The 17,168-nt window shown below is 46.0% G+C and overlaps 1 protein-coding gene across 1 annotated transcript; it reads left to right on the top strand.

Moving 5' to 3' along the window:
- Positions 1–445: 445 nt before the first annotated feature.
- LBP (lipopolysaccharide binding protein) lies at positions 446–16,496 on the top strand (the record flags this gene model as incomplete). Its single annotated transcript, NM_001290875.1, is given in 6 exon segments — positions 446–569; positions 3,415–3,529; positions 5,022–5,150; positions 11,476–11,631; positions 12,863–12,926; positions 16,433–16,496. Coding segments are annotated over 6 exon segments (652 nt in total), but the record flags the coding sequence as incomplete, so codon positions are not given.
- Positions 16,497–17,168: the final 672 nt, after the last annotated feature.

Here is a 17,168-nt window from a genome sequence, read left to right as displayed (position 1 = left end):
AGGCAGGGAGGGTGGGATGGGGTGGGGAAATTTTTTTACAGAAACAGAATTGAGTATAACTCAACTGGCTTTGATTCCCTGCCACCTGCCAGGGTGTGTGAGCTTGAGCCGGTGACATGGCCTCTTGGAGCCTCAGCTTCCTTGTCTATAAAACCCAGGCCTTCCTGGAAATGAACGTGGGGCCTTTTTGTGGGAAGGGTGGACGGAGTGTCACCTGGACCCAGGCCAACCCACACTCTATCCCAGGCAGTGCCAACTGGGCTTTTAAATGACCCGTGACCCCAACAGTGTTGCAAGCAGGTTCCAGTCACTCGGCCTCCCCTTCCTGGTCCCAGGAACCCGCCCCACTCAGGAGCCGCCCCAGCCCTCAGGCCTTGGCTATTTAAGGGAGCTGGGCCCAGTCGGAGGCTGCAACAGATCCGGCCCAGCCCCCTGGGAATCCAGGATGGTGACCTCGACGGGCACCCTGCCCTCCCTCCTGCTGGGAACCCTGCTCACATTCACCTCCAGGGCCCTGGGGGCCAATCCCGGCCTGGTCGTCAGGATCACCGACCAGGGCTTGGAGTACGGTAGGGAGCTGCGGCTGTCAGCTGGATTGGCTGACCTGCTTGGCCCCAGGCTGCTCTGGGGACAGCTGGGGACATAGAGGGGACTCTCTCCCCTCAGGGTGGTTCAGGCTTCCCAGTCAGGCAGCCCTGGTTCGGGGTCTGGCCTTGTCACCCAACCATTGGGCCATGTGGGCATATTGCTTGTCTTAGCCGGGTTCCCATTAGCCAAACAGAGATAAAGATTTGGGGGTGAATGTTTGGTTCAGAAGATGATTCCAGGAAACGTTGTAGCAGGATTGTCACGTGAGATGGGGACGGAGGACGCCAGGAGAGGCATGGCAGTGAGCCAGCTATTGCCCCTGTGATAGGAACAGTTTTGCTGGAAAATTCTTGCTCAAGTTCGAAAACACACGCCTTAGAACTAGAGGTTAGAATGGTGGTGACCACCCAGAAGGGGCACAGAGAGCCTGCAGGGGTGCTGAGAATGCCCTGTGTTTTGCTCGGGGTGTTGGCTACATGGGTGCATAAACATGTAAGAATTACCTCCCAGTAGGTTCCTTGGTGACTCAGATGGTAAAGAATCTGCCTGCAATGCAGGAGACCCTGGTTTGATCCCTGGGTTGGGAAGATTCCTTGGAGAAGGGCATGGCAACCCACTCCAGTATTCTTGCCTGGAGAATTCCATGGACAGAGGAGCCTGGTGGGCTACAGTCCATGGGGTCACAAAGAGTCAGACAGGACTGAGTGACTAACACTTTTAATAAGACAAGTGCCCTTTAGGTTGTATTTCTACAGATGTTATATTTCAATTTTAAAGAATGAGCAAAAGTAGAACTGTATTTTATTTTTTATTGATGTATAGTTGATTTACAGTAATGTATTAGTTTCAGGTATACAGCAAAATGATTCAGTTCTTTGCAGATTATATTCCATTATAGGTTATTACAAGATATTAAATATAATTCCCTGTGCTATACAGTAAATCCTTGTTGCTTATTTATTTTATATATAGTTCATATCTGCTAATCACATACTCCTAATTTGTCCCGCCATCCACATTCCATAATCATGTCTGTTTTCGATGTCTGTGAGCTTGTTTCTGTTTTGTATAATAATTCATTTGTAAAATTTTTAAGATGCTAAAACAAAGCCTCAGAAATCATCTGTCCAAGGGGCAAGGGATTGGTGGTATTTACATACCCTTCCCCACAATTCTTGATGGAGAGCTGCTCCTCACATATATGGAGCCTCAATTGCCTTATCTGTTCAAATGGGATAATAACATTCCCTCAGGAAGAGTTGTTGGGAGCCCAGATTGGCTGGAGACAGACAGAAGGCAATCAAGGAAGCCTTCTTGGAGGAGGTGAGGTAGAAATGATACGTGAGAGTTAGCCAGGGACAAGGGATAGCGTTTTGGGAGAGTACCAGCTCCTGTGTGTGCGGGAGGGAGGGCTGCAAAGTGGTAAGAGGCAGAGTGGGGGAGCTCAGTGGTCATCTGTGTACACACATCCACTCCAAGGGCAGAATCCTGGGTCTCTCATACCTCCGATAAACAGAAAGTCCTAGAGTGAATACTGTTTATATTGAAACTCTAGATCAGGCAAAATTTGCCTCTTGTTCCTTTCCGCTGTGTAAGTGTAACCAGTCCTCCAGAGCTGGACATTTTGGTTCCTTTCCATATTTTTAAACAAGATCCACCCTGCTTTGACCTCCTGGGTGTTTACTGAGTGCTTCGTGTGTGCCAGGCACCATGCAAGAGTGCTTTTTATCCTGCCAGACTCCTTTTGGCTTTGCAAAGATCTCTCTCTCTCTCTTTTTTTAAACGTTTTTCTTTTCTTAGATTTTTTTTTTTTTTTTTTTTTTGGTTTAACAATTTTATTAATTTATTTAGGCTTTGCTGAGTCTTCACTGCTGTGCGGGCTTTCTCTCATTCTGGCAAGCGGGGACTACTCCCTAGTTGTGGCACATGGGCTTCTCCTTGTGGTGGCCTCTCTCATTGTGGACCATAGGCTCTAAAGTGCATGGGCTAAGTAGTTGCGCATGGGACCCTCGGCAGGTGGAATCTTCCCAGACTAGGGATTGAACCCGTGTCCCCTGCATTGGCAGGAGGACTCTTAACCACTGGACCACCACGGAAGTCCTGCAGTGATCTCTTTTAATCCTCATGCCTCCCCAGTGAGGAAAGTATTGCTGTCATTGCTTTTGGACAGACAGAGAATGCCAAGGATGAGGACTTGCTCAAGGTCACCCAGCTAGAGAGACGCCAATGCCAGGATCCTAGCCCTAAAATCTTTGCAGTCTCTTCTACACAGGCTAGACACTGTGAAGGACAGGAAAGAGGCCCAGCCACCAAGCACACGACACTCCTCTCTCGTGGAGCTGCTGACAAAGACAGACCTTCTGTTTTCTCATCCATAAAATGGGCATGAACATAACCACCCCACCTGCAATGCAGTGATCCTCCTGAATATCTCTCCTGCCACTTGGTGCTCTTGGGCGTGCGTGTGTGCTCAGTCACTTCAGCTGTGTCCAACTCTTGCAACCCCATGGACTGCAGCCCGCCAGGCTCCTCCATCCATGGGGATTCTCCAGGCAAAAATCCTAGAGTGGGTTGTCCTCCTCCAGGGGATCTTCCTGACCCAGGGATCAAACCTATGGCTCCTGCCACTCCTGCATTGCAGGCAGACTGTTTACCCACGGAGTTCCCCTCTAGTCCCCTGCTCTAGAGGGGCTCAATAACCTGCAACCATAATAGTGCTAAACAGAAAGTTGACCTCTTTCCCCAGGGCAAGTAGGAGCCATTGAAGGGTTTAGAGGGAGGGAGGCAGGCCAATCAGGCTGACTCCCAGCTTTTTTGTGTCCTCAGTGGCCCAAGAGGAGCTGTTGGCTCTGCAGAGTAAGCTGCACAAAGTCACACTGCCCAACTTCGACGGGGACGTCAGGATCAAACATTTTGGTAGTGTGGACTATAGATTCCACAGGTGAGGCTCCGAGGTGGCTGAGCAGGGGCTGTGGGTGGTGTCCAGACAGGAAGGGAGAGAGAGCCCCAGGATGGCTTAAGACCTCTCTGGGGCAGGCAGTGGTGGGATGGCTCCTCAGAGTTCAGAGGGAAGTTCTGAAAGGAACTTGGGCCCTTCATTTGTTCATACAACAAATATTAATGAAGAGCCACTAGCTATGTGACCTGAGCCTTTGTTTCCTTATCTGTAAAATGGGGATAACTTTCTGCCTCTTTGGAGTGATAATCCAGGCTCTGGCCTGACACTGGATATAGTCTGGAAGGAAAGATAGACCTTAAGTTTTTTTTTGTAAATAAACCTTTAACTTTAGATATAGTAACCCAACTCTTGGAGCTGAGGTTGGCACATCTGGAGGAGTCAAGGAAGGCTTCCTGGAGGGGGTGGCATTTCACCTGAGTCTTTAAAGGATATTTAGACCAGAGCAGCTGATGCTTTAAAAAGAAAGACATCAGGCTTTCCAGGTGGCTCAGTGGTAAAAAATCCACCTGCAAAGCAAGAGACACGGGTTCAATCTCTGATCCTGGAAGATCTCACATGCCTCGGAGCAACAAAACCTGTGCACCATAACCGTTGAGCCTGTGCTCTAGAGCCTGGGAGCCGCAACTACTGAGCTCATGTGCTGCAACTGCTGAAGTCCGAGAGCGCTAGAGCCTGTGCTCTGCAACAAGAGAAGCCGCTGTGATGAGAAGCCCTCGCACCACAACTACAGAGTAACTCACCCTCACCGCAACCAGAGAAAAATTGTATGCAGCAGTGAAGACCCAACCCAGCCAAAAATAAATAAATAAATATCTTCTAAAAAGACATCAATCACTTTTTGAAGGCTTGGCAATGGAGCAGGGACAACTGAGCCCATGACTCATCACACCCCTCTCTGCTCACCACCGATGACTTCTTCCAGTCCTTCTTTTATTCAGTCCATCACTAAACATCTATCAAGCACCTACTGTGCACCAGGGAAATAAAAGGGATCTTGACCATTCCTTTCCCACCAACAGCCCCAGGATGCGTATGGTCTGGGTTTGCTTCTCCCAGGCCTTTCGTGTCTCTTCTTGAGCCTGCCCTCAGCCTTCTCTGAATGAGTTCCCCCTCTGCATGTGGAGAGGAAAGCGATGATGGGGTGCATCTCTGCACCTTACTTGAGGTCCCAGCCAGGGTCGTGAGATTTGTGGGCTCTGATCCTGACTGTGTCACTCTGGGCAAATGCATGCCTTCCAAGAAGTTCTCTTTCCCCCTGTGTGAAAAGGGAACCTGAACAGTGCTGACCCCCTCTGTGAGACCAAGTGATGCAGTGCATGCAAAGTACTTGGCAAGGCTGCATGGTTAGCTCAGGGCACACAGCAGGTAAGTAGGAGTTGGATTCCAGGTCCCAGGGTGAGAGCAAGACCCCTGCAGAGACCAGACCTGCCTCTGCCTCCATGCTGATGCCTCTTCTGTGGGTCTCTCTCCCCAGCCTGAACATTCAGAGCTGTAAGCTGCTCGGCTCCGCTCTGAAGCTCCTCCCCAATCGGGGCCTGCATTTCTCTATCTCCGACTCCTTCATCCAGGTCACGGGCGACTGGAAGGTGCGCAAGAGGATACTGTAAGTTGGCTGTGCTCCCAGGCCCTTGGAACCTTGACCTTGGCTTTCATTCCATCTTTCTTGGGTGTAGGGTGTTCCTAGCTTTCCCCACAGCAGACCCCCAAGGCAAGAATTCAAGTGCAAGTACTTTATCTGGTGAGTGACTCAGGGAAACATCCAAGGATTGTACAGAAGTGAGGTGGGGAAGAAAGGAGTCGGCTTGGCAGCTACTGGAGTTCAACCGTCCCAGGGACAACCGTCTTGGGGACATTGTAGGCAGAGCGCACCTCTGAGTTACCCCAGTCTCCTGTTTGCCATTGGTCAAGGGTGGGCTGACCTCTCCAGCATTTTGAACTGTTCTCTGACTTCTGAGGTCCTTGGATGGAAGGTAGGTTAGTCTCCTCAGGCTGCCATAATGGAATGTCACAGACTGGGCCAGAGCGGGGGCGGTTAAACAATGGGAATTTTTTTTTCTCACACTTCTGGAGGCTAGGAGTTCAAGATCAAGATGTGGGCAGATTGAGTTTGCTCTGAGGCTTCTCTCCTGGGCTTGCAGATGGCTGCTGTCGCCACGTCCTCACATGGCCATCCTTCTGTGAGCCTGCACCCCTGGTGGTTCTCTGTGTGTCCACATCTCCTCTTCTTAGGAGGACAGACTGGACTCTAGGCCACCCTAATGGCCTCATTTTAACTGGATCACTTCTTTAAAGGCTGTATCTCAAATACGGTCAAATTCCGGGAACTAAGTGGCCTTTAACATACAAATTCAGGGGACACAATTCAACCCGTAACAGGAGGGCAAATACGGGTGATCTGGCCATGCTGACGCTGTAGACCTGCTCTGTCCAATATAGTAGCCTTTGCCCCCACGTCCTTACTGAATACATGAAAAGTGGCCGGAACAGATGGAGATCAGTTGTAAGTGTAAAACACTAGATTTGAAGACTTAGTACAAAAAAGAACATAAGATATCGCATTAATAATGTTTATGTTGATCACATTTTGAAATGATAATCATATACTATTCAAATTACTCTCACTCCTTTAATTTTGTTTTTTTTAAATGTGGCTACTAGAAAATTTTAAATTTACCCATGTAGTTCACATTATATTTCTGTTGGACAACACTGCTTTAGAAAGATGCTCAGTATGTAGATCAGTATATTGGGCTTCCTTGGTTGCTCAAATGGTAATGAATCTGCCTGCAAGGTGGGAGATCTGGGTTCGATCCCTGTCAGGAAGATCCCCTGGAGAAGGAAATGGCAACCCACTCCAGTATTCTTGCCTGGAGAATCTCATTGGCAGAGGAGCCTGATGGGCTACAGTCCATGGGGTCATGAAGAGTCAGACACGACTGAGTGACTAACATTTTCATCTAGGTCATCAATTGTTGTTGTTCAGTAGTTAAGTCCTGTCCAACTCTTTGTGACCCCATGGACTGCAGCATGCCAGGCTCCTCTGTCCTCCACTTCTCCTGGAGTTTGCTCAGATTCGTGCCCATTGAGTCAATGATACTATCTAACCATTTTTTTCTCTATCAACCCTTTCTCCTTTTGCCTTAAATTTTTGCCAGGGTCAGGGTCTTTTCCAGTGAGTCGGCTCTTCACATCAGGTGGCCAAAGTATTGGAGTTTCAGCTTCAGCAACAGTCCTTCCAATGAATATTCAGGTTTGATTTCCTTTAGGATGGACTGGTTGGATCTCCTTGCAGTCCAAGGAACTCTCAAGAGTCTTCTCCAACACCACAGTTCAAAAGCATCAGTTCTTTGGCGCTCAGCCTTCCTTCTTCATGATCCAACTCACATCCAAACCTGACGACTGAAAAGCCATAGCTTTGACTGCATGAACCTTTGTCGGCCGTCATTAATATTTGCATATTAATTCAGTTTCCATGACAGGAATCAGGCCATACGCTTCAAGATCTCTTCATATGACCATATGAATATCTAGCTCATTCTTTTTTAAAATTTCTTTTAATGTAATACTTTTACTGAGGTGAAATTCACATGACATTTTAAAGTACCCAATTCAGTGGCATCTAGTACATTTACAGTGTTGTGCGACCACCACCTCTACCTAATCCCACAATATTTCCATCTCCCCAAAAGATGTTCCATACCCATTAAGCACTCGCTCCCCATTTGCCCCTCCCCCAACCCTGGGCCACCGCCAGTCAGCCTCTGTCTCTATAGATTTGCCAATCTGGGACCTTTCATACACATGACATCATACAGCACACGTATTTTTCTGGCTTTTGTCATGCAGCATAATATTTTTTTTAAATATTGGTTAATTAATTTGGCTGCACCGGGTCTCAGTTATGGTACACAGTATCTTCAGCCCTGTCATGTAGTAAACTCTACTCCCTGACCAGGGATCGAACCCACACCCCCTACATTAGGAGTGCAGAGTCTGAGACACTGAACCACCAGGGAAATCCCTTATGCAGCATAATATTTTTGAGGTTCATCCACACTACAGCACATATTGGTGCTTTATTCCTTTGTATGAATGAGTAATATTTCACTGTATAACTGGACCACATTTGACCTCATTCTTTGTAAAGGCTTCATCACATAGATGCCCACGACTTATTGAATCTGTTCTGACTGGTTGACATTTAAGTTTAATTCCTCATTTCTTGCTATTCCCCATGATGCTTCAGTGAACTTCCCCACACAAATATCTTGACAGGATAAGCCACAGACTAAAGACTTAGAAGTAAAATTACTGAACCAAAGATATGTAGTTACAATCAGGATCAGTTCAGCTCATTTCAGTCACTCAGTCATGTCTGACTCTTTGCGACCCCATGGACTGAAGCACACCAGGCTTCCCTGTCCATCACCAACTCCTGGAGCCTACTCAAACTCATGTCCATTGAGTCGGTGATGCCATCCAACCATCTCATCCTCTGTCGTCCCCTTCTCCTCCCGCCTTCAATCTTTCCCAGCATCAGGGTCTTTCCCAATGAGTCAGTTCTTTCCATCAGGTGGCCGAAGTATTGACGATTCAGCTTCAGCATCAGTCCTTCCAATGAATGTTCAGGACTGATTTCCTTGAGGATTGACAGGTATCATCTCCTTGCAGTCCAAGGGACTCTCAAGAGTCTTCTCCAAAACCACAGTTCAAAAGTATCAATTCTTTGGCGCTCAGCTTTCTTTATAGTCCAACTCTCACATCCATACTTGACTACTGGAAAAACCAAAGCTTTGACTAGATGGACCTATGTTACCAAAATAATGTCTCTGCTTTTTAATATGCTGTCTAGGTTGGTCATAGCTTTTCTTTCAAGGAGAAAGTGTCTTTTAATTGCATGGCTGCAGTCACCATCTGCAGTGATTTTGGAGCCCCAAAATATAAAGTCTCTCACTGTTTCCACTGTTTCCCCATCTATTTGCCATGAAGTGATGGGACGAGATGCCATGATCTTAGTTTTCTGAATGTTGAGTTTTAAGCCAACTTTTTGACTCTCCTCTTTCATGTTCATCAAAAAGCTCTTTAGTTCCTCTTCACTTTCTGCCATAAGGGTGGTATCATCCACACATCTGAGGTTATTGATATTTCTCACGGCAATCTTGATTCCAGCTTGTGCTTCCTCCAGCCCAGTGTTTCTCATGATGTACTCTGCATATAAGTTAAATAAGCAGGGTACAATATACAGCCTTGGTGTACTCCTTTCCCAGTTTGGAACCAGTCTGTTGTTTCATGTCCAGTTCTAACTGATGCTTCTTGACCAGCATACAGTTTTATCAGGAGGCAGGTCAGGTGGTCTGGTATTCCCATCTCTTAAAGAATTTTCCAGTTTGTTGTGATCCACACAGTCAAAGACTTTGGCGTAGTCAATAAAGCAGAATAGACATTTTTCTGGAACTCTCTTGCTTTTTTGATGATCCAATGGATGTTGGCAATTTGATCTTTGGTTCTTTTGCCTTTTCTAAATCCAGATTGAACATCTGGAAATTCTCAGTACTTTGAAGAATTTTGCTTGGAGAATTTTGAGCATTACTTTACTAGTGTGTGAGATGAGTGCAATTGTGCAATAGTTTGAACATTCTTTGATATTGCCTTTCTTTGGGACTGGAATGAAAACTGACCTTTTCCAGTCCTGTGGCCACTGCTGAGTTTTTCCAAATTTGCTGGCATATGGAGTGCAGCACTTTCACAGCATCATCTTCTAGGATTTGAAATAGCTCAACTGGAATTATATCACCTCCACTAGTTTTGTTCGTAGTGATACTTCCTAAGGCCCACTTGCCTTCACATTCCAGGATATCTGGCTCTAGGTGAGTGATCACACCATCATGGTTATCTGGGCCCTGAAGATCTTTTTTGTATAGTTCTTCTGTGTATTCTTGCCACCTCTTCTTAATATCTTCTGCTTCTGTTAGGTCCATACCATTTCTGTCCTTTATTGTGCCCAATTTTGTATGAAATGTTCCCTTAGACATCTCTAGTCTTTTCCATTCTATTGTTTTCCTCTATTTCTTTGCATCGATCACTGAGGAAAGCTTTTGTATCTCTCCTTGCTATTCTTTGGAACTCTGCATTCAAATGGGTATATCTTTCCTTTTTTCCTTTGCCTTTAGCTTCTCTTCTTTTCTCAGCCATTTATAAGGCCTCCTCAGACAACTATTTTGCCTTTTTCCATTTCTTTTCTTGGGGATGGTCTTTATCATTGCCTCCTGTACAATGTCATGAACTTCCATCCATAGTTCATCAGGCACTCTATCAGATCTAATCCCTTGAATCTATTTCTCACTTCCACTGTGTAATCATAAGGGATTTGATTTAGGTCCTACCTGAATGGTTTAGTGGTTTTCCCTACTTTCTTCAATTTAAGTCTGAATTTTGCAATAAGGAGTTGATGATCTGAGCCACAGTGAGCTCCTGGTCTTGTTTTTGCTGACTGTATAGAGCTTCTCCATCTTTGGCTGCAAAGAATGTAGTCAATCTGATTTCAGTATTGACCATCTGGTTATGTACATGTGTAGAGTCTTCTCTTCTGTTTTTGGAAGAAGGTGTTTGCTATGACCAGTGTGTTCTCTGGGCAGAACTCTATTAGCCTTTGCCTTGTTTCATTCTGTACTCCAAGGTCAAATTTGCCTGTTACTCCAGGTATCTCCTGACTTCCTACTTTTGCATTCCTGTCCCCTATAATGAAAAGGACATCTTTTTTTAGTGCTAGTTCTAGAAGCTCTTATAGATCTTCTAGAACCATTCAGCTTCAGCTTCTTCAGCATTACTGGTTGGGGCACAGACTTGGATTACTGTGATATTGAATGATTTGCCTTGGAAATGAACAGAGATCATTCTGTCATTTTTGAAATTGCATCCAAGTACTGCATTTCAGACTCTTGTTGACTATGAGGACTCCTCCATTTCTTCTAAGGATAGACCCCACCAATCTGTGTTCCTGATGTGTTCTCTCAACCAGTGTTTGGTTTCCCCATATCTTCACAAGCACTGGGTATGAAAATCTGCTAAACTTTTTATCTCTCTGATAGATGAAAACTGGCATCGTTATTTTCATTTTTAATCACGTCTCATGTGCTTATGGAGAACGCAATGGCACCCCACTCCAGCACTCTTGCCTGGAAAATCCCATGGACGGAAGAGCCTGGTAGGCTGCAGTCCATGGGGTCGCTAAGAGTCGGACATGACTGAGCGACTTCACTTTCACTTTTCACTTTCATGCCTTGGAGAAGGAAATGGCAACCCGCTCCAGTGTTCTTGCCTGGAGAATCCCAGGGACGGGGGAGCCTGGTGGGCTGCCGTCTATGGGGTCGCACAGAGTCGGACACGACTGACGTGACTTAGCAGCAGCAGCAGCATGTGCTTATTTGTAATTGAACTTTCTGTTAACATCTTGAACCTCTCTTTTTTTCCTCTTTTGTCCTTTCCTTGTTACTCTGTATAAGCTTGTTCTTTTTGTATTAAGGAAATTAACTCATATATTAGCTCATGTGTTAAGCAAATTAGATCTTTGGCTAGCTCACGATGCAATTTTTTAAATTTGCATATGCCATTGTTGTTCTCTAAAGTTTTAATTTTCAGTGCTGTTAAACTCATAACCATTTCCTTTATGGCTTCTGAGAATTGGATTTGACCTAGAAAGGCTTTTGCCCATCCCTGATCATAAATAAATGGACCCAAGCTTTCTTCTTGATCCTTTATGGTCTTGTTTATAACAAATCTTTATCTCGTAGTAACTATATTTGTAATAATTTCTGTAGTTAACTTCTTACTCTGGTTTCATTTAGTTGGAAATTGAGATTTATATTTCCCCTCAAATGGTGGCTGACCATAGTCTACGAATCACTTACTACTTCTCCTTTCTTCTCTAGGAGACTAGACGGCTCCTTTGACGTGAAGGTCAAGGGCATCACCATTTCAGTCAATCTTCTCTTGGACAGTGAGCCCTCTGGGAGACCCAAAGTGGCTGTCTCCAGCTGCAGTAGCCACATCCGTGATGTGGAGGTGCACATATCAGGAGATTTGGGGTAAGTCACCATGGGGACACTGACCAGCTTGACCCCTGGCAGGAGCCAGAGGCCTATCCAACCCAAGGCCCAAGGCCTCTGATAAGCACGACGGTCCAGGGTACTGCATGGGCCCATCATGTGCACTTGGAGTAATTCTTTGGGGGACCTGCTGAGCTGAATAGAAGCAGATTTAAGCTCAGCGTATTGGTGGTGTGCCGGGCTTCCCAGGTGGCTCAGTGGTAAAGAATACGCCTGCCAGTGCAGGAGATGCAGGAGACACAGTTTTAATCCCTGGGTCCGGAAGAACCCCTGGAGGAAAGAAATGGCCACCTATTCGAGTATTCTCACCTGATAATCCCATGGGCATGGTGGGCTACAGACAAAGGGACCGCAAAGAGTCAGACACGACTGAGCAGGCATTGGTGTGCCATTTCCACCAAAAAATAAAGAGCTTCACCACCATCAGACAAGTGCAGTTTGGCTACGGAGAGAACACAAAGGCTTTTGGTCAAATGAGAGCTTGTGAAAAATACACAAACCTTTGAGCCAATCTCTTCAAGTCTCAGTTTCCTTGATTAGAAAAACATGAATTTGGGACTTCCCTGGTGGTCCAGTGCTTCAGACTCTGCGGTTCCACTGCAGGAGGGGCTGGTTTGATCCTGGTCGGGGAACTGAGATCCCAGCTGCTGTGAGGCACAGCCAAAAATTTTAAAAATAAGAATAAATAAAGATATATTCCCTCAAAAAAGGAAAAGAAAAACATGGATTCTCCAGGTGGTGGTGGTGGTGGTGTGTGTGTGCTCAGTCATGTCCAACTCTTTGCAACCCCATGGACTGTAGCCCACCAGGTTCCTCTGTGGAATTTTCCAGGCGATAATACTGGAATGGGTTGCCATTACCTACTCCAGGGGATCTTCCTCATTCAGGGATCAAAGCTGTGTCTCCCTGTCTCTCACATTAGCAGGCAGATTCTTTACCACTGAGCCACCTGGGAAGTTGCATGGGGTCTCCAACCCCTCCTCTAAATCTATTGAATTTGGGGCTGGGCTGTCAGATGCACTGAATCAGGGGGTGTGCTGGGAAATGGGAGTCTGCATGCTCATTCCATTCAGGATTCTGGAACACAGCAGGGGCCAGGATGGGGTGGGGAGCAGCCCTCTCTTGGAAACTGGCCTGACTCTCCCTGCCGCCCCACTTTCTCTGCATTCAGTGCCACCAAGCTGACCATCTGCTGTGCTTCCCTCCCCAGGTGGCTGCTGAATCTCTTCCATAACCAGATCGAGTCCAGGTTCCGAAGGGTCTTGGAGAGCAAGGTAAGCTTGTCCAAGCAGCTGGTATTGCTGAGCCTCTCAAGTGTTGGGTGCAAGTCCTCAGTGACCTCTGGACTTGAGCAGCCCTAGGGGCTGGCCCAGGCATATTTGGGCTCAAGGCCCAGAGAGGACAAATCAAGGTCATGGAACTGGTGTGCAGCAAAGCTGAGGGCAAGATGTAGGTGTCTGGATGCCGAGTCTGTTCAGTTAGACAGCAAATGGTCAGATGCTTGGCCAAGGGTCAAACAACAGGGAAAAAGTCGGTTTGGCCTTGCTCACTGACCCCCACCCAGGTCTGCAGTCCACAAAAGCCGAAAAGGAAATCAACACTTAGGTGCCTGTGGAGACCAAGCAGGAAGCTTTGGGAGTGTGTGGACCATGTAGGAGCTCTGGTTCCTACCTGGGTGAACGCATGAACACCTGCTTTGTATTGCTTTGTATAAACAGCAACAGTGTCAGTTTTCCCCATTTAAAAAAATCCTGTGAAATCTCCAAATTTTGGAATCTCTGGCTAAAATAAAGAGGTTTATGTTAACTTTCAGTTCTCTCATTCACCTGCTGCTGCTAAGTCGCTTCAGTCGTGTCCAACTCTGTGCGACCCCATAGACGGCTTCCTACCAGGCTCCTCTGTCCCTGGGATTCTCCAGGCAAGAACACTGGAGTGGGTTGCCATTTCCTTCTCCAAGGCATGAAAGTGAAAAGTGAAAGTGAAGTCGTTCAGTCATGTCCGACTCTTAGCGACCTCATGGACTGCAGCCTACCAGGCTCTTCCGTCCATGGGATTTTCCAGGCAAGAGTATTGGAGTGGGGTGCCATTGCTCAATCACCTACTTCACCCTAAAATGCTGTCTCTGGTGTATCATCTACCTGGAGCTGCATTTGTAGCGATGACCGCTTGGGAAGAGAGAAAGTAAAGAAGAGGAAAGGGGAAACACAGGCACACACACCTCTCCTGATCCAAGTCTGGTTTGGCTTTGAGTGCCTCCTGGTGGTTGAAGTGAAAATAGCATGCAGACCCCAAGGATTGGACGTGGCAAGCAGTTCTGTTCCTTTTCTTGTTCTGAGGTCCCAGGGTCTAAGCGAGCTTGGAAAACACCCAGTCCTCTCCTCATGCACCCCGTTGCCATGTTTCCATGCGTTTCTAGTGGGACCTAGTATTCTTCAGTGGTGTGCATTTATGCTCCCCTGTTGATGATGGAGACAATAATGATTAATAGCAATATTATACAATAGTGCTGTGAACCCGGGTCTCCTGCATGGCAGGCAGATTCTTTACCCTCTGAGCTACAGCTTGCCCTGAAGATGTCACCTCCTCATAGGAGCCAGCAGTGACCCTCTCACTAGGCCAGGACCACGTGCATGCTCTAGGACACCTCCCCCCATAAGTCCCTCTCCTCCACTATATCTGTGGAGGATAGGTGATAGCTAGTTAATAAAAAAAAAGCTGTTTAAAGTGAGGACTCGGACTTCCCTGGTAGTCCAGTGGTTAAGAGTCGGCCTGCCAACGCAGGGGACATGGCTTCAATCCCTGGTCTGGGACGATACCACGTGCTGCAGAGCAGCTAAGCCCATGGGCCACTACTATTGAGCCTGTGCTCTAGAGCCTGGGAGCTGCACTACTGAGCACACGTGCCCTAGAGCCTGTGCTCCACAACAGGAGAAGCCCACACAATGAGAAGCCTGTGCACTGCACCAAAGAGTAACCCCGGCTCTCTGCAACTAGAGAAAGCCCATGTGCCGCAATGAAGACCCAGCACAGCCAAAAATAAAAATAAATAAATAAATGGGGAAAAAAAATGAGGTGAGGAATCACACAGCCTTGAACAAAGAAAATATTTACATGTGGATCCAAATATTTTAAGATACAGTAAACGTACATTCCTTTGACCTAAGACGCAGGACCATTCTTTGTAAACAGTCTCTTGACTGGCCTTGCACTGTTCTTCTAACATTTAACATGCATCGGATACAGGTTCCAGCTCAGATTTCTTTAACCACAGTGAGAATCTAGAGATGTTTGCAAAGCGTCCTCCATGCAGAATCCTTCCTTATTTTTATAATTGTTTTCCTGGGAAGCTTTTCTGGTCCACAGCAGTTTACTGACATTTTTTTTTTAAGCAACTCATCTTTCCAAAGCACTTACCTTAGGTTTTTCTGATAAACAATTCTTTTCTCAGTCATTATTTCATGGGTTTACATAAGAAATAATTTTTAATATTTATTTATTTATTTGGCTACATCGGGTCTTGGTTTCAGCAGGTGGGATCTTTCGTAGTGGTGCACAGATTCTCTGGTTGTGGCACACGGGCTCAGTAGTTGTGGTGTGCAGGCTTAGTTGCCCCACTGCATCTCAGTTCCCCAACCAGGGATCGAACCCACATCCCCTGCATTGCAAGATGGACTCTTAATCACTGGATTACCAGGAAAGTCCCTACATAAGAAATAATTTGAGTGATTGCAATAGCAAGGAAAGCAAACAGGTTTGAGAACATTTCTTGAGCATTTCCATTTCTTGAGAAGCCCACAATTTAACTGGGGCAACAAATTCTGAGTGTTTACTATGTGTGGTGGCCTGTTGGATGGGAGGATTCAGTCTTCCACAAGCAGCTGGGGAAACAAGTGTTGCAGGGAAAAGCCAACTCTGACTCTGTGTTGGAACTGTTTCTTTGACTTGCTTTTCCTTGCTTTTGTTATTGTACATGATGGCCTGCCTCAGAGAATCCTGCCCCTCTGCCTGACTGTTAAATTAAAGTGCCTTTGTTCAGAACCCTAGTCCACTAGTAGATGGCATGAAGGAAGAAATTAACATATCCCCTTTCCAAGGCTTGCCATTCTAGGAGATATTTGCAAGATCGATGGCCTTTTTACTTTGTTTCCTCATCTCCCCCATCTCTGATCTATAAAACAGCCCCACATCCAGACCCTGAGAAGACAGTTATTTTGAAGCATTAGCCTGCCATCTTCTTGGTCAGCTGGCTCTCCGAATAACATTTCCTTGTCTCACTACCTGTCTCCAATCCACTGGCCTGTCGTTCAGCGTTCAGCAAGCAGAGCGAGTTTGAACTCGGTAACACAAGGACTATTGATCCATCCAGCTAATCTGTTAAGAAGTATCTGCATTAAGTGTACACTTATTTGTGTGGCTATTGCTACTTACTATCTAATTCTGCTGTCCAATTCTAGACCCTGAGAGACTAGGGCTTTCCAAAGGAATAGGTCTTTCATGACAGAGTTTCAGGCGGTACCTCCAGCCAAATTACCTAGCTTCGATCTCCAGTCCTGTGATGGACTTTAACAGGCCCAACTGGACCCTACTGGGGTCCACGTGGGGGCAGACATGTTTTTGATCATTTCTATTTTCTCAGTACCTAGCATATCATAAGCACTTATAAATTTTTGTAGGATCAGTGACCAACTAGCAAAGATGTGAAATGGGACCGAAGCAGTTAGCACAGGGCCAGACAAAAGCCAGCAAACTCACTCGGGCTTTCTTTTCCCATATTTTTCAGATTTGTGAAATTATTGAGGACTCGGTGACCTCTGAGCTACAGCCTTATCTTCAAACTCTGCCAGGTAAGGCACTCCACCCATCCTTGATTCTCATTAATTTTTATAAGTGCATACATTAATATGTATCTTATGAAACTTTACATGGAGCAGCAGTATTAAAAGTAAAAATTAAAAGTCCCCTTTCCTCCCCAAATTTTCTTCCAAGAGGTAAACTCTGTTTTGAGTGTGTACTCTCAGATATTTCCTTTGCATGTACAAATATAAATAAACACATACATAAGCATATGAATATACATTCACATGGGCTTCCCTGGTGGCTCATCAGTAAAAGAATCCACCTGCAATGCAGGAATTCAACCCCTGGTCTGGGAGGATCCCTTGGAGAAATAAACGGCAACTCCAGTATTCTTGCCTGGGAAATCCCCTGGACAGAGGAGCCTGGCAGGCTACAGTCCATGGGGTCACAAAGAGTCGGACACAACTTAGCAGCTAAACCACCACCGCCACCATACATTCACATATGTGTTACTTTTGTTCATGAATGTATGTGAATATGCATAATTATGAATATATACATTAGTCTGTAATAGTAGAGACATTGTTCTTTTGTAACCTGTATACCTTGGAGATCTTTTTCCATCAGCACATATAAACTGATCTCATTTTAAAAAACATTTTTGTGGAAGTCAATACAGAGAGAAAAGTGCTCAAACTGTAAGTGGAGTTTTTACAATT

This window comes from Bubalus bubalis, chromosome 14 (genome assembly GCF_019923935.1).
Source record: "Bubalus bubalis isolate 160015118507 breed Murrah chromosome 14, NDDB_SH_1, whole genome shotgun sequence".
NCBI classification, from domain to species: domain Eukaryota; kingdom Metazoa; phylum Chordata; class Mammalia; order Artiodactyla; family Bovidae; genus Bubalus; species Bubalus bubalis.
Note: the sequence above shows the minus strand (reverse complement) of the source record. Positions and strands in the feature narration are given on the sequence as shown.